This window comes from Cuculus canorus, chromosome 24, assembly GCF_017976375.1.
Source record: "Cuculus canorus isolate bCucCan1 chromosome 24, bCucCan1.pri, whole genome shotgun sequence".
Lineage (NCBI taxonomy): Eukaryota > Metazoa > Chordata > Aves > Cuculiformes > Cuculidae > Cuculus > Cuculus canorus.
In genome coordinates, this window is record NC_071424.1 from 4,470,583 (window position 1) to 4,491,349 (window position 20,767).

General features: G+C 58.9%; 1 protein-coding gene across 3 annotated transcripts; it reads left to right on the plus strand.

Moving 5' to 3' along the window:
* Window positions 1–948: 948 nt before the first annotated feature.
* On the plus strand, window positions 949–19,787 carry PACSIN1 (protein kinase C and casein kinase substrate in neurons 1). 3 transcript variants are annotated; one of them, XM_054087840.1, is made up of 10 exons: window positions 949–1,047; window positions 14,479–14,611; window positions 14,955–15,111; window positions 15,255–15,490; window positions 15,655–15,810; window positions 16,085–16,260; window positions 16,753–16,873; window positions 16,956–17,080; window positions 17,383–17,576; window positions 18,194–19,787. In XM_054087840.1, the coding sequence occupies exons 2-10, from the start codon at window positions 14,549–14,551 to the stop codon at window positions 18,301–18,303; spliced, it is 1,338 nt and encodes a 445-aa protein (XP_053943815.1). In that variant the 5' UTR covers window positions 949–1,047; window positions 14,479–14,548; the 3' UTR covers window positions 18,304–19,787. The 3 variants fall into 3 exon arrangements, with proteins under 3 accessions (XP_053943815.1, XP_053943814.1, XP_053943816.1); XM_054087839.1 differs by lacking the exon at window positions 949–1,047 and adding an exon at window positions 8,509–8,666; XM_054087841.1 differs by lacking the exon at window positions 949–1,047 and adding an exon at window positions 13,595–14,238.
* Window positions 19,788–20,767: the final 980 nt, after the last annotated feature.

Consider the following 20,767-nt stretch of genomic DNA (forward strand, 5'->3'; position numbering starts at 1 on the left):
CCCCCCAGACACCCCAAATCCAGAGGGGCTGGTCCATAAGATATCCCCCAATCCTTGACAGATGGAGGAGAGGGGAGAAAGTGCCCCATAGGACACCCCCAATTCCTGGTGGATAGAGAGAGGCTGCCCCATAGGACACCCCCAATCCTTGATGGATAGAGAGAGGCTGTCCCATAGGACACCCCCAATTCCTGATGGATAGAGAGAGGCTGTCCCATAGGACACCCCCAATTCCTGATGGATAGAGAGGCTGCCCCATAGGACACCCCCAATTCCTGGTGGATAGAGAGGCTGCCCCATAGGACACCCCCAATTCCTGGTGGATAGAGAGAGGCTGCCCCATAGGACACCCCCAATCCTTGATGGATAGAGAGAGGCTGCCCCATACGACCCCCCGAATTCCTGATGGAGAGAGAGGCTGCCCCATAGGACACCCCCAATTCCTGATGGATAGAGAGGCTGCCCCATAGGATACCCCCAATTCCTGGTGGATAGAGAGGCTGCCCCATAGGACACCCCCAATTCCTGATGGATAGAGAGGCTGCCCCATAGGACACCCCCAATCCTTGATGGATAGAGAGAGGCTGCCCCATAGGACACCCTCAATTCCTGATGGATAGAGAGGCTGCCCCATAGGACACCCCCAATTCCTGATGGATAGAGAGGCTGCCCCATAGAATACCCCCAATTCCTGGTGGATAGAGAGGCTGCCCCATAGGACACCCCCAATCCTTGATGGATGGAGGAGAGGGGAGAGAGGCTGCCTGCTAACACTGGGGATAAAAGAGGGACTCGGGGAGACTGGCGACCCCCCCACCGGCATTGCCTTGCCCACGCCAGGCTCCCAGCTTATTTCTCTCCGTGCCCGCAGTTGTGTTTTCACCTTGAGTCCTTACGCTGAGGCGGCGATTGGTTGGCTAAAAATGCCTCCCTAATCTCCGTGCTGATCTTTACCCCCCTCCACCCCATCTGCCGTGACCTTCCCACGGCCGATGTGCAGCCCAGCCTGGGCGAGAGGCAGCCAGCCCCGCTCCCCGCGTCCCAAAGGTACGGCCACGCGGCTCCCATGGGATAATGTCGTCCCACACGACTCCCGCCTGGATTTGGGGCCAAGCTGGCAGCTGACGAGACGGGAGGTTGGCGTTGGTGGGTTGGCCGGGGCGTGCGACAGCGAGGATTGCCGGCGTACGGCAGGGACGGTGGCTGTGTCTGCAGGTGGTGAATGGGATGCTGTGACAGTGCTGTCACCCCACATCCCTCCAGTGGTCCTCAGTTGTTGTTGGTGGTGGGGGGGGTTGAAATGGAATCCTCTCTTTGTGCTGGTGGTTGCTTGCTAGGAAATGAAACCTTTTTGGCTGAGCAGATCCCTGACCCATTTTAAGTCATTCCCAAGTTCTGCTGGATTGATCCGACTGGGGTTTGCCTTTTGACTCGGGTTTGCCCCCAAATTTTGGGTTCATCCGTCTGTCCTGACCTCACAGCATCTCTAGCAGGGTGGGAAGGTGCTGTGGGTCCTGCAGCCCCCTGTGGGGAGCTGGTGGGAAGCAGCGGCAAGGGGCAGGGGGTTGCATGGGGGTCTGAGAGGGGTCTGGGAGGGGTCTGGAGAAGCAGAAGTCTGGGCAGGGATGTGGGCAAGCAGGGATCTGGGCAGGCAAGGGTCTGGCAGGGGGCAGGCGAGATATGGTGCTGATGGGATGCAGCCCACACCAGCCCTCACAGAACCTCACTTCGCCCGCTGTGCCCATCACCCAACCAGGCACCCATCGCATCCAGGGCCCTTAGGGGTCTCCAGGGGGGGAGCTGTGGGGCCAGGGATGCCCTGGAACCACGCTCACGCTGCCAGGCTTGGGGCTGGCACCGCCTGTGGTCCCCCCAGTCCCCCACGGATGCACAAGGGAAGGCTTCTTGTCTTCCCCCCACCACCACCTCCCTGCGATGCATTTGGGATCATCTTACCCGGTGAGCAACACCAAGCTCTGCGGTGGAAGGGGTTCAGCCTGTGCCAGCAGCCCTTGCCCACATTCCGGATGCTCTGGGGCCAAGCTCGGGGCAGAGCCCCCCCAGAGCTCCCTAATCCCGTCAGCCGCAGGGACACAGCTGGGCACTGCGACGCCCGAGCAGCTGGCGAGGAGCTGAGGCTCTGCAAGGCGGCTTAGGCTGAGCTTGGGTGCTGCTGGGGGGCTCTGCCTTCCTGGCTGCTGGCAGGGGCTGATGCTTCCCCACCCTCAGCCCACATTTGCTCCCAGAATTTGAGCTCTGGAGGCAAGGAGGCCAAGATTTTGGGGTTGCGCTAGGGTGAGCAGGGTGGATGGAGGGGTGGTCCTGCCTCGAGAAGCAGATGGGAGCGGTGAGGGTGCACAGGGCTGGGGGATGCTCATACCCACGTGGGGGCTGTATCTTCATGTTTTGGGCTCCCACCGCAGAGCCAGAGGCTGGTGAAGCCCTGGGGCAGGAGGGGGTGAGGGATGCATCACGTTCTGAGGTGCCTGGAGATGATTGGTGCCATCCTGGAGCTTTGCTACCATTTTATTACCTTATTTCTTCCTCTCTGGGAGAGCAGGGATGGAGCAGCCCCTGGGTTGCTGCTATGATTGCAGCAAACCTCCAGATAAACATCTCTCTTGGCTCATCTCGTGGAGCAGAACTGCCCTTGCTCTTCTCATCCTGTCCATTTCTGCCTGCATCTCCTCTTTGCCGTGCTCTCGCCTGCCTCGGAAATGGCAAAGCAAGCGCTTTGCTAAATGGATTAGAGCTTCCCTGGCAGCCTCTTGGGTTGCTCCCAATCCCCTCGGCCACTGCGTCACCTTCCCTGGGCAAACCCCATCCTTAGGCCAAATATTCAGCACAAGAACATTGCTGCAGCACAGCAGGGACCACAATGCCAACCTTAAAGGAGGACTCAGTATCTTTGCAGCTCGCATCACGCCTGACCCCAAACCCTCAGCCAAAGCCCAGCTGGTCCTTCCCACCTCCTAGGATGTTTTTCTTTCCCTTCACAGGAGCCCAGGGCAAACTGAGGGATTTATCCGCCCCTGGCTTGGCTGCTGCTGCTGCTGCCCCAGGGTTTGCACTGATCCGTGACCTCCTGGGCAGCACTGGCCCCATCCTCTCTCGCAGCTCTGCCGTAGGGCACGCAGCTGCCGACAGGGCTGCAGCAGCATGGGAGCTGGATTTAGCTGTAAAAGGATTGAGGAAGGCAAGCCTGGGCGGCTGGCAGGCGTTGATTAGTGACGTGGACAGGGCGAGAAAGAGAAGGGAATATCAGTGCTGGCAAAGCGCGTCTGCACCGGGTCCACATCCTGCAACAAACCAAACCTGAGTTTGGCTCCAGGTAGCAATTCGGTGCCCCCAACACTGCTTGTCCCTCTGGCTGTGCTGGGAGGTGATGCTGTTGGTGCCAGGATGGAGCTGGCATGGAGCTGGGCTGCTCCGGCACTGCTCAGCAGGAGGAGGAAAGCTCAGCGAGCGTCTCTGCCCAGGGACAAACTTTGTCCCCCATGGGGCAGCCAGCCTGGCGGTTGTGCAACACCTCGAAGGCAAACACAGCTGCCTGCCACGCTTCTGCAGAGAAGCCTTGGAGAAGGAGAGGCCTCATCCAGCCAGCACCTTCCCAACAGGATTGAACCAGCATCCGGCACGGGGGGAAGGAGGCAGGGGGACCCCGGCATGGCCATTGCTGAGGCCATGGGTAACATGTATGGGCTCCTTTGAGGCAGCTGCCTGCACCGATGTCCATGCAGCTTTCCAGGAAAAATGGAACCTTTATGTCCCAGCCCCAACCCCTTCCCCAGAAGCCTTGGAGGATGCGCCCAGGGCCCGTTAGAGGCAGACAAGAAGGGGATTGTTTAGGTGGGAGCTGGGTTTCTGGCAGCACCTGCTCCACGCCGGGACCTCCACAATGGCTGCCTTTCTGTGTAATTGCAGCCAATTATCCTCCCCTGCTAATTAGAGATGCAAAACAGCCTTGGCTTGCATTCTCCCAGCAAGCCTGAGAGGGCTCCTGGGACCATGGCACATCCACAGTAGCATCAGGGCACTGGTCCTGAAACCCCGGCTCATGCTCCTCTCTGCCCCCAGCACGGAGGTGGAAGGGGCAGTGGGAGGCCAGGGATGGGCTTAGGATGAGTGGGATGTTGGCACCCATCCTGCTCCCATCCCAAAGCAGCCTTCCCTGGAGCACCCATGGGCTGGGGGACCCTCCAGCTGCTCCCTGGAGCACCCATGGGCTGGGGGACCCTCCAGCCGCTCCCTGGAGCACCCGTGGGCTGGGGGACCCTCCAGCCGCTCCCTGGAGCACCCGTGGGCTGGGGGAATCTCCAGCTGCTCCCTGGAGCACCCATGGGCTGGGGGACCCTCCAGCTGCTCCCTGGAGCACCCATGTGCTGGGGGAATCTCCAGCTGCTCCCTGGAGCACCCATGGGCTGGGGGACCCTCCAGCTGCTCTCTGGAGCACCCATGGGCTGGGGGACTTTCCAGCTGCTCTCTGGAGCACCCATGGGCTGGGGGACTCTCCAGCTGCTCCCTGGAGCACCCATGGGCTGGGAGAATCTCCAGTTGCTCCCTGGAGCACCCATGGGCTGGGGGACTCTCCAGCTGCTCCCTGGAGCACCCATGGGCTGGGGGACCCTCCAGCTGCTCCCTGGAGCACCCATGGGCTGGGGGAATCTCCAGTTGCTCCTTGGAGCACCCGTGGGCTGGGGGACCCTCCAACTGCTCCCTGGAGCACCCATGGGCTGGGGGACTCTCCAGCTGCTCCCTGGAGCACCCATGGGCTGGGAGAATCTCCAGTTGCTCCCTGGAGCACCCATGGGCTGGGGGACTCTCCAGCTGCTCCCTGGAGCACCCATGGGCTGGGGGAATCTCCAGCTGCTCCCTGGAGCACCCATGGGCTGGGAGAATCTCCAGTTGCTCCCTGCCCCCTCCAGCTCAGCACAGAGCAACATAACTTGAGGCTCAGCCGTGATGGTCCCTGGAGGCATTCGAGGCCAGGTTGGATGGGGCTTGGAGCACCCTAATCCAGTGTTCCTCCCCATGGCAGGGGATTGGAACCAGATGGGCTTTCAGGTCCCCTTCAACCCAACCCATTTCCAAATTCTATGATGGTTTAGGAAATGTATTTTCCTTTCTTTGCTCGGGAGGCAGATGAGCGGTGCTGGAAAATCCCCCCCTGATTCGTGCAAAGGCTGGAGCTCGCGGCCGGGTGATGGGCAGAGCGGCTGATAGCTGGTGGCATTTCTCTCCTCTTGCTGCTGGCAGCCACGGGAGCATGGTGTGGGCTAATTTGCTTCGCTTCTCAGTTTGTTGTGGCACTCAAAGTACCATAATTTCAGAGCGGCAAGCGGCCCGATAAATCAGGGCTTATTTCCTGCCAATATTGGCTGCTGCTTCCCACAAGGAAACTCATTTTACAGGAGGGGAAATGACTTACCACAGGAAAGAGTAAGCGGTGGGATAGGGAGAGCCAGGGAAAAGTTGGTTGTGGCCAAGTTTTTGGCAAAAGACCTGGTTGACACTCATCCTGAGAGCGTTGTGCCGTGGAGGCAGAGCTTCTGCCTGCTCCCAGCACGGAGCAACCTGAGCCGCTGCGGAAGGAGATGTGGGTAGACCCACATCTGCCACAAGGCTGGTGGCAATGGACTTACCTCTGGGTCATTGAGGACCCTTCGTCACCTCCCTGCAGAGTGTTTAGTGCCAAGAACATTTGCTCTCCAGCAGCATGGATGCTGCCAGGGCAGAAGGCAGGTGGGACAGCCTGGCAGCTCCCCTGTGCTGAGAACTGCCAACTCATTGCATGCAAGAACAATGCCCAATTAATCAGCACCCCCTGATTCCTCACCCTAAAATGCCAATGGGCAAAGATCCCCTGACACTTGCAGGAACCATTCCCACTCCCGTGTTGGAATACGGAAGCATTGGATCACTTGGGTCTGGCACCCTGCTGGCATCAATCATAGAATCATAGAATCACCAGGTTGGAAAAGACCTCTTGGATCACCGAGTTCAACCATTCCATCTGCCACTAAACCATGTCCTTGAGCAAAATGTCCTACCAGTATGGGCTCCATCCGCCACAAAGCTGGCGGCAACGAACTGTCAGCACTGGGAACCCCGAGGTCGTTGAGGTGCCCCCATCGGGGGCTTTTCTGTCTGGCTGTGAGGTGGGAAGACAGGCTCAGATGGCACGAAGCTGGAAGGAGCCGGAAGGTGGGCAGGATGGAGAACCCCACCAAGCTTCATTAAGCAGTCCAAGGTGCTCATTAGGGGAAAGTTGAGCCGGCATCGGAGGCCAGCTGAGCCTCCCGGGACTGGGTCGCATTCTCCGGGCAACCTGATCCCGGCGGCAGCAGCCTGGCAGCCTCATTACTGCAGCTCCTGCGGGCGGCTTCGGTTACTTGGCTGGAAGGGCTCATCTCCTGCTGGCTTTTAATTTCCCTGACATCACCTGCGAGCCGGGGGGAATGCGGGCACAGTGCATTTGGGCAGCTGAGAGGGGAAGAGCCTGTCGCCATCCCAACCCGCATCCTCCTGGCTCCCAGGCAGCCCGGGCTGTGGGCCAGGAGGGTTCCAACCTCCTGCTTCCCCTTGGAACCCACAGCCTGCAATATTCCCGGTGTCCCCCGGCACAGCCGCAGGGCTCAGGCAGCAACACAGAGGGAGCTCCCCAACCTCAAAGAAACCCTAGGATCACAGAATCATAGAATGGTTTGGGTTGGAAGAGACCTTAAAGATCATCGAATTCCAACCCCCCTGCCATGGGCAGGGACACCTCCCACTGGATCAGGGGCTCCGAGCCCCATCCAACCTGGCCTGGAACACCTCCAGGGATGGGGCAGCCACAGCTTCCCTGGGCAACCTCTTCCAGGGCCTCACCACTCTCATGGTGAAGAAATTCTTCCTTACGTCCAGTCTAAATCTGCCCCTCTCCAGTATATCCCCATTACCCCTCATCCTATCCCCACAGCCTTTATGAACAGCCCCTCTCCAGCTTTCCTGTAGCCCCTTCAAGTACTGGAAGGTCACTATAAGGTCTCCTCAGAGCCTTCTCTTCCCCAGGCTGAACAACCCCAACTCTCTCAGCCTGTCCTCATACGGGAGGTTCTCCAGCCCTCAGATAATCCTTGTAGCCTCCTCTGGACCTGTTCCAACAGCTCCATCTCCTTCTTATGTTGAGGATTCCAGAACTGGACACAATCCTCCAGCTGAGGTCTCCCAAGAGAGGAACAGAGGTGCAGAATCCCCTCCCTCCCTGCTGGCCACGCTGCTTTGGATGCAGCCCAGGACATGATTGGCCTTCTGGGCTGTGAGCGCACATTTTGGCTCATGTTGAGCTTCTCATTGATCAGCCTTACTGGGGTGCTGCCCCCATCACCCCTTCCCCAGCCCTGCTTTGCCCAGCTCGGCTCTGAGTGGTGGAAAGGACTGTTTCTGCTTCTCCTGCCAGCTTGTTCCTCACTGGCACATTTGGCAAAGAGGCGGCACCAGCTGCCTCTCCGAAGGCATTTTTGGGGTGTTTGTTTCTGCAAAAGCTGCAGCTCAGCACTCAAACCCTCCCTGCAGCCTCTCCCCACAGCACACGCAGCAGAGCTCCCGGGGGAGGAGCAGAGGGAACGCAATGCTCCATGCAGGAGGGACCAGGACCCAGGGAGCTGCAGAATGAGGACTCCTGGGGTATCCTCCTCGCTCAGCCTCCTGGCAACAAAGCCTGAGGGGGAAGGAGCCCGTTCAGAGGGTGCTGAGCACCCTGGTGCCTGGGGACCGTGCCCTGGGTGAGGGTCTCAGGATGGCCCTGGTGAGGACAGCAGCGGTGAGCTGGAATTATAGAATGCCTAGGTTGGAAAAGAGATCACCAAGCCCAACCAGCCCTCTCCACTACTAAACTATAACCCTGAGCACCTCATCTATCCGTCTTTTAAACCCCTCCAGGGATGGGGACTCCCCCACCTCCCTGGGAAGCCTCTGCCAGCGCCTGAGAACCCTTTCCACGAAGAAATTTTCCTGATGTCCAATCTGAACCTGCCCTGGCACAACTTGAGACCATTTCCTCTTGTCCTATCACCTACCACTTGGGAGACGAGCCCAGCACCCACCTCTCGACAACCTCCTTTCAGATAGTTGTGGGCAGTGGTAAGGTCTCCCCTCAGCCTCCTCTTCTCCAGGCTAAACAACCCCAGGTCCCTCAGCCCCTCCTCGTACGACTTGTTCTCCAGCCCCTTCCCCACCTTCGCTGCTCTTCTCCGGACACGCTCCAGAGCCTCAATATCCTTCTTGTACTGAGGGGCCCCAAACTGAACCCAGGATTCGAGGTGCAGCCTCACCAGTGCGGAGTTCAGGGGGCACAATCGCTCCCCTGGCAGCAGTGGGGGCAGCCCTGGGGGCAGCCGGACGAGGAGGATGCAAGGGAGTATCCATCCATCCATCCATCCATCCATCCATCCATCCATCCTCCCCCCGGATGATTTTTGCAACCTTTTTCCAGGCTCCATCCCCCGGTTGCCATGGCAACGGGTGGCTGCAGGCAGGGCGCGCTCCCACAGCCGCGCGCGCCACCGCTGCTGCTGCTGCACGGCTGGTGCGGAGCGCAGCGCGGCGCGGTGCAGAGCAGCCTGTCCCGTCCCACCGTGCCCGGTGGAGCCCCCGGGGCCCGCGGCCCCCGCCGCTCGGCCCAGGTAAGCACCTGCTCTTGCGGGGCTTTGCCGGGGGCAGCTGATTCCTTGGGGTCCCTGGTGGGGATGGGGATGTGAGTGGGGAATGGGATGAAGGATGTGAGTGGGGATGCGGGATGCCCGGGTTCCTTGCAGGGATGGGAGCAGAGCAGGCAGTATAGAGTGGGTTTGCATCTCCCCCGGCAGGACACAGTGTCCCCTGATGCCATCTGCAAGCCAAGGAGGCAGGAGAGGGGGGGATGACCTTCACCCCCACAGTGCACCAGAGGGAGTGCTATAGGGCAGGGGACCCCTCCTTTGCCAAGCTGCTGCACTCCTGCGGTTGTGCCTCAGTTTCCCTACCTGCAAATGATGAGGGGGACTTTTGCAGCCCATGTCATTGCTGTTCCTCTGCCCTGCTGTGCATCCCACCTCATCATCGGAGTCCTTCCTTTTGCCGTTATCACCCCAGCTTCTCCCCTGCTCTCCCCCCTCTGCCGTCCTCCTGCCTTCCTACCCCCTCTCTGAGCCCCCTCCAGCTCCAAGTCTCCCTCCCCTACTGGAGACGGCTGAAATTCCGCTGCCTCTCCACACCACCCCGCTCCTGGCAGCCCCATTCGCCTCCTGTCACCACCAGGTCCATCCTGCTGAGGTACAGGGCACGGGACCCCCCAGAGCCAGTGCGTGATGCTCTGGTTTCCCCCCTCCTTGATGCAGAAGCAAAAGGATGGCACTACTGTCTCCTCCACCGCCGTCGTTTGCTTCTTCGCGCTTTAATTGCAAACCTCATATTTGGATTTGTGCCTAAACCCTGCTCCTGGGACCACAAAAACCCCTACTCAGGCATCCTTGTTTACAGTGGCTGAGAAAAGCTGCAGAGCTGGAAGGCAAGTTGAAAAGCCACGAGCTGGGGGTGTCCCCATCTCCCTTCCCCAGGCCTGAGCACATGCGTGGCATTGACAATCCTGCTCCTGCACCCCTGTTTATCCACATTCTTGGCACATCCTGGCATATCTGCTGCACCTAAGCCTGGCTGCAAGCTCCCCTGGAGAAAAACACTTGCAAATACCATGCGTATTTCTGGAAATCTTTGCATAAGGCTGGTAAAACCCCTCGAAGATTTTGATGGGTGTCCTGCAGTCTGAGCAGGGGTAACTTTGAGGAGCGCAGGATGAAGGGGAAGGTTTCTGCAAAGCCCTTTGATGCCAAGGCTTGGAGCAAACACATCTTTTTTCCCTTTGCTTCCGCAACCTGGCAGCACCTATGGCACGTGGCTCCCACCCAGCGAGGTGGGCATCTTCTCGTCTGCACGTGGCTCCTGGTAATGTTGCAGGGTCATTGAATCTTCTTTGCAATTGCTTTGGTTTTGGGGAGCCTCCAAACCCTGCCCCAGCCGCCGCTGGAGTCCCTGTGGTCACTGGAGCCCCCCCCAATCTTCAGATACCCCAGTCAACGACTTTTAATTGCAGTAAAGCAGCTGCCGCAGGCACATCCTGCACAGGATTCATTGGAAAAGTGGCTCCCAGAAGAAGTTTCCCATCGTTAGCTACATGTCACCTCCAGGGACACGCTGCCCTCGCAGCCGCCTTGTGCGTTGTTCCAGCGACGGCGTGCGTTGGGTCCAAGCCAGCCCCACGGCACTGCCCTGGCCCAAATCCCACGGAGAAGCACCCTCTGTACGGGGAGCACTGGTCCAGCCACAATTCAGATGTTTGCCCTGGGGTTCCAGCCTCCAATCCTGGCCAGAGGGGATTTGCAGGGGATGCAGGATCAGGGGGTGCAGGATGGGACCCTGCAACGAGCTGTTTGCAGGATGCTCGCATGGAGACCGTGGTTTGGGAAGGGCTCACCTCCTGCCTGGCCCTGGGCTCGGTTTGATAACGAGGGGGGAGGATGTGTGTCGAGGCAGCTCAGCCCCGAGCCCAAGCCCTGGGCTCAGCTCTGCTCCTGCCTCCTCACCCAGTGCCTGGTGCAGAGCCATCTGCCAGCGTGAATCAGCAGCACCCGCTTAACCCTTTCCTTGCAAGGTCCACATTGGCTCGGGAAGGGGGACGGTTCAGCCCTGCCACAGCCAAACCCCTCACAACCCCTTGCACCCCAAGCTGTGACCCTCACCAACCCCGCAGGAGCGTTTCCTGGTCCTGGGGATTGCAGGGATCACCTCTGCTCCGGTGGGAAACCCACAGCCGGGTCAAAGCTGAGCATCAAACCAGATTGCGGCTCCTCCAGCTGCAAAGCCTTTTGCAAAGCACATCGTCGTGCTTTGCTCGAGGACCTGATATTGTGCTGAGGGCATCTCACCTCCTCATGCTTTGCCATAGAAAAAGCATCCTGTGGGCATCGGTACCCGCGAGGATGTGGTGCTGAGGTCGGGTACCGCTGAGGTGGCACCACGGCAGCGCCAAAGCAGCCATGGCACAGTGGGAGATGCTGCTGCCAGGTTCCTCGGAGGGTTTGTGGGCAGCTGGGCCGTGCTCACAGCTCTGCCCTGGGCTTTCTCAGCCATTTCTAGTCTATTTATCTTTGCTGTGAGTGGTTTTCCTGTGGCAATATAGCAGTGGTGCGTCACGGTGGCGTTGGGGTGCTGTACCCCTCAACAATGCCACCACCAGCCCCATGCCGAGATAAGGGAAGGCATCTCATCTTCCCCATGGCCAAAACTCCAAACCCCAGCCTGATTTCTTGCCTCTAAACCCCTACACTTATCTTCAGCCTCATCTGCTTACAAAAGATGCCAACACAGAGCAGCTGTTTCACGTTGGATGTTTGTGATTGAATACATCAGGACAGTGTTAGTGTTTAATTGCAACAAAACTGGCTCAGACCATTGGGTCCTTTGCAACTGCTGAGTTTCTGCTTTACTGCCCAGAGCCCCCGAATAACTGCAAGGCAACAGCACGCAGTGAATTACCATCCTGTCTCCAGCTCGTGCTCCAGCAAACAAGTGCCGTGGTGCTGGGCTGCGACTCTGTGTCGGGATGCGGTGGCTGCAGAAGGGGTTTGCACCAGGGAAACCTCATGCGTTGCAGCGGTTCGTGCTCAGGGTTGGTGTCAGGGAGCTCCCCGCTTGCTCTGATTCCTGCAGATGGAGCGCAGCTGCCAGCTTGGCTCCCTTTTTCCCTGGATGCTTTGACCAACAATTAGTTACTGACCCCCCTCCCAGCCCATCAGCTCCCTCAGCACAGCTCAAGCCCAGCCCTCTCCAAACCTTCTCCTCCTGGGACAGGGATGGGGATGCAGGCTGGCTCTGTGCTCTGCTTCTCTCCTTGCGGTGCATCCACCACCACCTGAACTTGGCAAAGGGCTCTCAGGAGCAGGAAGAGCCTCTGCAGCCCCTCCTGACCCCTGATCCCCAGCGGGCTCAAGCCATGTGCCGACAGGCAGGATGGCAGCCCCGTGTCACATCTTCATCTCCTGCTTCTTGGCTGCAGCAGCGGTGTTGGGGCCAGGGCAGCCAAAAAACCCCAAACCTGGAGGCAGAGCAACCTGCCCTGGGACTCAGCCTCTTCCCAGGGCTGATGCCTGGCACCAGGAACCCCAGAGCCCAGGATGGGGCACCCCCATCCGACAGTGCACCCTGAGGTGTTCCAGCAAAGGCAAAGCGAGTGGAGGGGAGTCAGGGGTGCGGCTACCCCTCCTCAAAGCACCCGGTTTGGCCCTCTCACCCTTCCTGAACCCTGGGAAGCTGCAGGAGGAGGCAGGCAGGCGGCGTGGATGCTGGAGCAGCATTAGCCCAAAGCTCTGCAGCCCCTCTGCCAGGGGCAGGGGACAGAAAAGAGGGTCTGCGTTTGCCTGCGTGGGGATCGGGCGCTGCCGGTGAGGGCTGCTGGCTGCAAGACACACAGGCAGATGCCCCTGCCCACAGCTCCGGGAGCGCCAGCCCTCTGCATTGCAGCAGCCTCCTGCTCGTGCTGGGTGCCCGGCTGCATCCCCGGCCCCCGCAGAGGGCAGAGACCCCCCTGTACCACCAGCGGCAGAGCTGCCCGGTGGGTGAGATGAGTTGTGACAGTGCTCAGCGCCGAGAGGGCTGCTGGGGAGAGAGGTGCCCGGGGGGGATTGCTGCCGAGCAACCCAAGGGCACGCAGGGGCACGGACTGGGACAAACATCACCGTCCCTCGATGCCAAACGCTCTGCAGGTTCATTCCAGAATTGGGAGGCTGAGGGGAGCGAAGGTACCCAAGCAGCAGTGCGTGCCTGCGACTGGCAGCTCTCCACGCTGGAGATCGGCTCAGCCGGCAGCGCTGCAGGCGCCGGGCATCACCGCCAGCCGCCTTGATGCGAAGCGATGGGCTGCGCTGGCAGGGCGGCGGGCACGGGGCTGGGTAAAGCAGACAGAAGAGCCCAGCGTGGGGGCGCAAGGGTGGTCATGCACGGCAGGAGGGCAGCAACAAGGCAGCAGCCTTAGCTGGGAAGTGATGCAGAGCCAAAAATAACCCCCCAAGCTGCAGCTCAGACCAGGTAATGGCGAGGAGTGAGAGCTGCAGCAGCCGCATCTCGCAGCTCCCCATGGCCTCAGCTGCTCGTGGCTCAGTGAGGGCGGTTGGGACTGGTTTGGGGGTTCCAGGGATGCTCAAAGACCCCAGAGGCACAAGCAAAGCCCCCCGGTGCTGAGCGCTGCGCCACGGCCAAGGCTTGCAGCGGGGAACCCTTGGGGGATCTGCCAACGGGTGCTCTGCCACCTCCGTGGGTGTTGGGATGGGGAGGGCAGTGGTTGTGCTGTGGGTGCCAGGCGGGTGCCGGGCTCTGCCGGCTGCGGAGGGACAGTGCTGGCTGCGCTGCGCACCGCCGCGGTCCCCCCGTCCATCTGCATCTCAGCGGCTGAGCTAGGGACAGTCACGGGTTTATTTTTAACCGGCTGGGGAGGGCGGCGGGGATTGGTGCCTCCCTGGTTATATCACTAAATCCCTGCCAGGCCCTGTTAGTTCCAGCACAACGAGCCCTGCGCCGCACTCCGGTAACTGTTTCAGCCCCCCATCCTCCTGGGCTGTGCCTCGCTGTCACCCTGCCGCAGCCCCTGGACTCCTCGAAGCCAGCTGTGTGCACAGCTGGAGCTCTCGGGAACCCACCAACTACCCTCTCTGGGTGTCCTAGTCCTGCCCTCCCACCCCATTCCCCATCCCAAGTTTCCCACTGCCTGCTCCATCTTCCCCAGGGAAATCGTTCATGGCCACATCCCGCTCCCACAGCCCTCTTGGCACGTGGCAGAAGGAAACTGGGGCAGTTCCTGGTGACTGTGGCCCCATCTTGGTGGCAGATGCCATATGGGATGGGTCCAACGCTTCCGCAGGGGATCGCTGTCCGGAGCCGGGGCAGGATGGGGATGCCCACGGCCACCACGGTCCCCTCTCCATCTCCGTTTGATGCCACCCCACAATTCAGCCACAGCTCTGGGCGAAGCGGCAAAGGGTTAAGCCATGCAGCGGGGCCACGTGATGTTCCGGGGATGCCGTTTTTCTGAAGATCAGGATGGATTAGAGTGGAATATCAGGACGAGGATTTCTTTGCAGGGTGCATCCCCCTCCCCAGCCCTGGCCTGGCCTCTCGCCCCTCACCACGGCTCCCCAGGGACGCCCAGTGCTGAGCTGAGCCTGACTGGTGAGCTCCCCACCGTGCTGCTCCCCAGAATCCTCCTTCCCAGCCCAGCAGGCTTTGGGGGCTCCGATGGCACCAAGTGGGTGCATGGAAGCCACTGGAAGGGTCTCTGGGTCCGGAGTTGGAACGGGCATCGTCCTCGTCCCCATCTCCTGCAGCCAGATGCGCATCCTGTGCTGCAGGCAGGAGGGATGGGGGTCCCTTGGTCGCCCCCCTCATGTCTCTTCCTTCTTCTCCCCTCAGTGCATGAGGCTGGTGTTCGCCCCAGAGCCACCCAGCGCCCGCACTGACACCCGAGGCAGCGCCGGGAACCATGTCGGGTTCCTACGACGAGTCGGCAGCGACCGCGGAGGAAACAACCGACAGCTTCTGGGAGGTGAGTCCCCCTTTTCTCCCACGCAGTCCCCACTGCTGTCACCACATCCCAGAGTGTCCCCTGGGCTGGGGAGGATGGCACTGCCCTCTCTTCTTCCAGCAAGCCCTGCCTGCAGCATCCCTGCCGTAGTGGCTTGGGAATCCGAGCTGGCTCTGCTGGAGGTCTCAGCCTTGGGTTGAGGGGTGCAGAGAGATGGAGGGGACCAAAAGGAGTTGAGTTGGAGGAGCCCCAAGGCAATAGTTCCATTCTTGCATCTCCACATTGCTCCCAGCATTGTTATCCCAGACCAGCTGGGGCTGAACTGGGCAGCCGACCACAGCTCCCATCCCCGTCCCCCTTCCAGGTGGGGAACTACAAGCGTACGGTGAAGCGGATTGATGACGGGCATCGTCTCTGTAATGACCTCATGAATTGCGTGCACGAGCGGGCCAAGATCGAGAAGTCCTACGCCCAGCAGCTCACTGACTGGTCCAAGCGGTGGAGGCAACTCATTGAGAAAGGTATTGTGGTTTCCCGAGTGGAACAGTCCCACCAGGATGGCTGGATCTTGTAGGTCCTCTGAGCACCATCACAGCTTCATCTGGTAGGGGTAGAGGGGGCAAGGGCTGTGGATTGACCCTCAGATGTCCCCTCTGCCCCCCAGGTCCCCAGTATGGGAGCCTGGAGAAGGCATGGGGTGCCATCATGACGGAGGCGGACAAGGTGAGCGAGCTGCACCAGGAGGTGAAGAACAGCTTGCTGAACGATGACTTTGAGAAGGTCAAGAACTGGCAGAAGGATGCCTACCACAAGCAGATCATGGGAGGGTTCAAGGAAGCCAAGGAGGCAGAGGATGGCTTCCGGAAAGCCCAGAAACCTTGGGCCAAGAAGCTTAAGGAGGTGAGAGAAGCACAGCATGTCCTTGGGCACCCATGCCATCTCCCAGCTCTGCTCTGGGTGCCTGGTCCAGGCTGGAAGAGCCAGGTGGCACCTCCCTGCAGGTAGAGGGATGGGTAGAGGGCTGCGATTACTATTGTGATGTCCCTTCTCTCTGCTCTCCACAGCTGGAGACAGCCAAGAAAGCCTATCACCTGGCATGCAAGGAGGAGAAGCTGGCCATGACTCGGGAAGCCAACAGCAAGGCAGATCAGTCCAACACCCCTGAGCAGCAGAAGAAGCTCCAGGACAAAGTGGAAAAGTGCAAGCAAGACGTGCAAAAGGTGCGAGCCACTGTCCTGCTCTGGGCTCATGAGGCATCAGGCAGGGAAAAAGAGTGGAAAAGGCCACCATGTCCCTTTTCACACATGGGAAGCGTGAGCAGGGCAGAGATTGACCTCGCTTGCTGGGTCACAACCTCTCCGGCAACCAGACTGATCTCACCCACATTGCCCCTTGGCTCAGTTTGGGCTCCCTAGCATGGTGGCCCACAAGCCAGAACTTCTCAGCACCCAGAAAAGGCCTCTATAACCAAGGTACCCTCCTGCACCTTTGCAGACTCAGGAGAAGTATGAGAAGGTGCTGGATGAGCTGAACAAGTGCACCCCGCAGTACATTGAGAGCATGGAGCAGGTCTTTGAGCAGTGCCAGCAGTTTGAGGAGAAGAGGCTCAACTTCCTCAAGGAAGTGCTTCTGGACATCAAGAGGCACCTGAACCTGGCTGAGAGCAGCAGGTAGGTGCCTCCTGCAATGGCTGTGCAGAAAGTGCCCATACAAGGTCTTCTCGTGCTGCTTGGAAAGCAAACCAGGCCCTGGAGGGACCAAGTGCTTCCAAGGCAACCATTCCATGCCATAAAAGAGAGAGGAATTTCTGGCCAACTCAATGGTCAAGAGCAATGGCCATTGGAACAGTCTACCCAGGGAAGTGTTGGAGTCTCCTTCCCTGGGGGAATTAAAAAACTGTGTAGATGTGGCACTTGGGGACGTGGTTTAGTAGGCACGGTTGTGCTGGGCTGATGTTGGACTGGATGAGTTAGAGGGCTTTTCCAACCTTAATGATTCCACGATTCTATGATTCTAAGAGGTACCAGAGTGGCAGTAGGGCTCTCCAGTGCCCCACAGAACGTCGCACAACCTGTGCACGTCCCCATCCCACCCCATACCTGGGGCACCCTGCTGGGGTCCATCCTCACCCACAGCACCCTCACCTGTGTCCCTCCTTGCAGCTACGCCAACGTCTACCGGGAGCTGGAGCAGACCATCCGCATCTCGGATGCGCAGGAGGATCTCCGGTGGTTCCGCAGCACCAGTGGCCCTGGGATGCCCATGAACTGGCCCCAGTTTGAGGTGAGACTGGGAACCCCGGCAGGGGTGCTGGCAGCCCCATGGGGCAGCCGGGAGCTCAGGGCCCGTTGCTTTGTGCTCGCAGGAGTGGAACCCAGACCTGACGCACACGATAACACGGAAGGAGAAGCAGAAGAAGGGTGATGGGGTGGCCCTGACCAATGCCAGCAGCACGGGCGAGACAGGGGCATCAGCGGGCGAGCGTGGGAGGTGAGGAGCGGCAGGGAGGGGAGATGCTCCAGGAAAGGTGTTTGCCTGTACAAACATTCCCAGTGCTGTGAGGACACCCAAAAGTATGTGAGATGTCCTCGGTGAGAGCCACCACTATCCTCTGTTCCCCCTCCATGTCTTGCTGGACGTGCCATGAGCAGGAGGACCTGCTCGCTGTAGCCTCTGCTTCCCTGTAACCTCCGGAACGCCCCAGCATCCTCCCAGATGTCAGCAACACACGATGCCTGCCCACCCCACCACCCTTCCTGATGGCTTCTTTCCCTCCTCCTCCTCCTCTGCAGCGTAAGCAGCCACGACCGCGGGCAGACCTACAGCGCCGAGTGGTCTGACGACGAAGGCAGCAACTCCTTCAACACCAGTGAGGCCAACGGAGGCACCAACCCCTTCGATGAGGAGTCGGCGGGGAAGGGGGTGCGGGTGCGGGCTCTGTACGACTACGATGGGCAGGAGCAGGACGAGCTCAGCTTCAAAGCAGGTACGGTCCTTCGCCAGTGCCAAGTGGGCCAGGGTTCATCTGCTGGAGTTGCATGTCCCACACTGCTCTGCTTTTTGGTGTAAAATCCTTGGAATCATAGAATCATTGAATGTCCTGAGTTGGAAGGGACCCACAAGGATCATTGAGTCCAACTCCTGTCCCTGCATAGGACAACCCCAACATTCACACCATGAATGAGGGTGTTGTCCAAATGCTTCTGGAATATTGTCAGGCTTGGTGCTGTGACTGCTTCCCTGGGAGCTGTTCCAGTGCTCCACCACCCTCTGGGGGAAGATCCCTTTCCTAATACCCAACCTAACCCTGGTCTAGTATCTTCCTGCCATTCCCTTGGGTCCTCAAATCATTCCTGGGCTATCCTAGTCCTTCAAAATGTTGAATTGGCAGAAAGGGAAAGGCACAAATGGACCCCAAAGCCAAAGAGATGGTGGGATGGAGAGAAAGAGATCTCATGAGCCACCCCTTGCCTTTCTACCCTCAAACCTGTATGGTCAGGATCATTCCTAGAAACCCCCAGCAGCTCCATCCAGGGGAGAAATAAGGGGACAGAAGAGGCTCCATCCTGCAACGAGATCTCCCTTTCTCACCTTCCTCTCCAGGTGATGAACTAACCAAACTCGGTGAAGAAGACGAGCAAGGATGGTGCAAAGGGCGCTTGGACAACGGGCAGCTAGGTCTCTACCCCGCCAACTACGTGGAGGCAATCTAAGTCTTGTGGTGTGCTCCTCGTCGCCGTCAGCAGATAAATCCACGCTCCGTCGTCTCCATCTCTCCACCAGCCAACCAGCCATTTTGCCGTCTGGTCCTTCACTCCTCACACTTAGAGATTCAGACATATTTTCCGACCAAGCTTTTATTTTTTTAAGAGTTGTCTCCGAAGAGTATTTTGCATAGTCGCTTTCTTCTTCTTCTTCTTCTTCTTCTAAGATAACGTGAAGCGAAAGATGACGTTGTCCGTTCGTCTATGTTAGTTGATTTTTTTTTCCAAGCGAAAAGCCAATACCTCAAGATCTTAAAGCCCAACCAGTGAGAGCTTCTGATTGGTTGGTTTTTAAAGATACTGAAATCATGAGCCGCCTTCTGATTGGCTGGAACTGTTCCAAAATGCACGCCGCTGAAGCTCCTGGGACCAATCAAATTCACCCCAGAAAACCAAGAGGGAATGGAGTTCGACTCCGTTTTTTTTGGTGTTTCCACGTTCTTCTCCCCAATTCATCCTCCCTCCCCAAAGGAAGGGGAACGTCCCCACCTGCCCCACAGCCACCTGACCCCATCTGCGGGCAGGTCCCTGTTCTGGTGGCAGATCGATATGCCCAGGTGAGGTGGGAGCAGCACTGCCGTGGAACTTGGTGGTATCTCCTCAGCTTTCTCCTGGCTGCCAATGTGTCCGGAGCAGGTGGAGACTCCCAAGCTGATGCCTCACGTGTGCTGCAGGGAGCAGCATCGCCCTTCATGAGGGCAGGCACCCGGCACCCAGCAGATCCAGGGTGAGATGGCCCTTAAATGCTCTTCAGGGAAGGACCCACCACAGCCCAGCGCTGCTGGAAGCACCTTCACGCCCAGCCTGGGAAAGCGAGGACCAGTTGGGATGCTCCTGGGGCTGGTCCACGTCTGTCCCACTTCCTGAAGAGACGCAGGAGCAGATGAGGGATGGAGATTAAGCAACGTCCAACCTTGAATGGATCCAGCAGAAGCCGCAGCCAGCTGGAGGATGAGGAGGTGCAGACCCCTGGGGGTCTCCCCTCCTGCTCTTGGGCTCTCAACCACCTGCGGCGCGGACCCCTGAGCACCCATGGGGGCTGCCACCCAGCATGGTCACCCCAACCCCTCTGCCCCAGGCATATTTGTCACCTTGAGCTCTTCCCTACAGCCATCTCATCTTATCTCATCTTCGCAGCATCGATGCCATCATTTTCCTGCACGCTCTTCCCTCTCCTGCCCCCTCCGTGGGTTGTGGAATTTTTTGGCCCCAGGGATCAAGTGTTTTCGGAGAGGCAGGAGATGCTCCATGTGCTGGGCATGGTGGGCAAGAACCACCCAGCCCTGCCTCCCCTGCCAGGTCCCCAAGCAGGGTAAAGAAAAACCACATCAAAAGTCAGAAAAAAAACCCCAACCAACCACCTGTCTCAGCAATGCACCCCGGTTTTTTTGTACATTGATTGTGTAATTTAAGAAGTATATATATATAATATATATATCTCTATCTCGTGATTGTATTACCGTGGATACAGCAACAAAAAAGCAGCAAGCGAAAACAACTGAGCTCTGTAAGCGTCCTCTGGGTCCTCGTTTGGCTCCGTGCGCCGGTCTCGTCCCCTCGTAGAGGTGGTGGTTGGGGTTCCAGCTCCTCCGGTTGGGGCAGGGGAGCCACTGTCACAGCCGAGGCACCCTCACCCGGGGGCTTTGGGGGACAGTGGGATGGGGGGCTTGGATGCATTGCTGGGGTCCTGGGGACAAGGGGAGCAGCCACTGGCGGTGGGGACTGCCCATCGTAGAATCACCAGGTTGGAGAAGACCTCTTGGATCATCGAGTCCAACCATTCCTGTCTGCCACTAAACCATGTGCAGCACCTCATTTTTTCAGTCTCTCCAGGGATTGGGACTCCACCCCCTCCCTGTGCAGCCTCTGACAGTGCCCAATGACCCTTTCCATGAAACATCTCTTCCTGATGTCCAGTCTGACCCTCCCCTGGTGCAGCTTGAGGCCATTCCCCCTTGTCCTGTCCTCTGTCACTGGGGAGAAGCACCACCACCCTCCTCTCTACGACTCCGCTTCTACAACTTCCATGCCAACATGCCGGGTGAAACCAGGTGAAGCCCACAAGAGGATTCAAGATAAATGAGTTTTGGGGTGATTCCAAGGAAAAGCAGCAGCTCCCAACCCAGAGCTTCCCAGTACCCTGGCACGGGGAGTTGATGCTAAGAGAGAGGATGGAGGTTCCCTGGCTGCCCGAGAGCCTCAAAACCTTGAGGAAACCAATTTTCAGGTTGCCCACCCCTCTCCCTTCCCTGGAAAGCAGGAGCAGCTCCAGCAGAGGGCAGAACCTGAGGGGCTGGAGGGAATGGGACCTGCTGGGATGGGGTGGGGGTCACTGCCCTGGGCTCCCAGGGGAGAAGAGAGATTTATTTTCCCCTATTTAAGCGCTGGAACTGCAAGATGTTTAGGGAGGAAC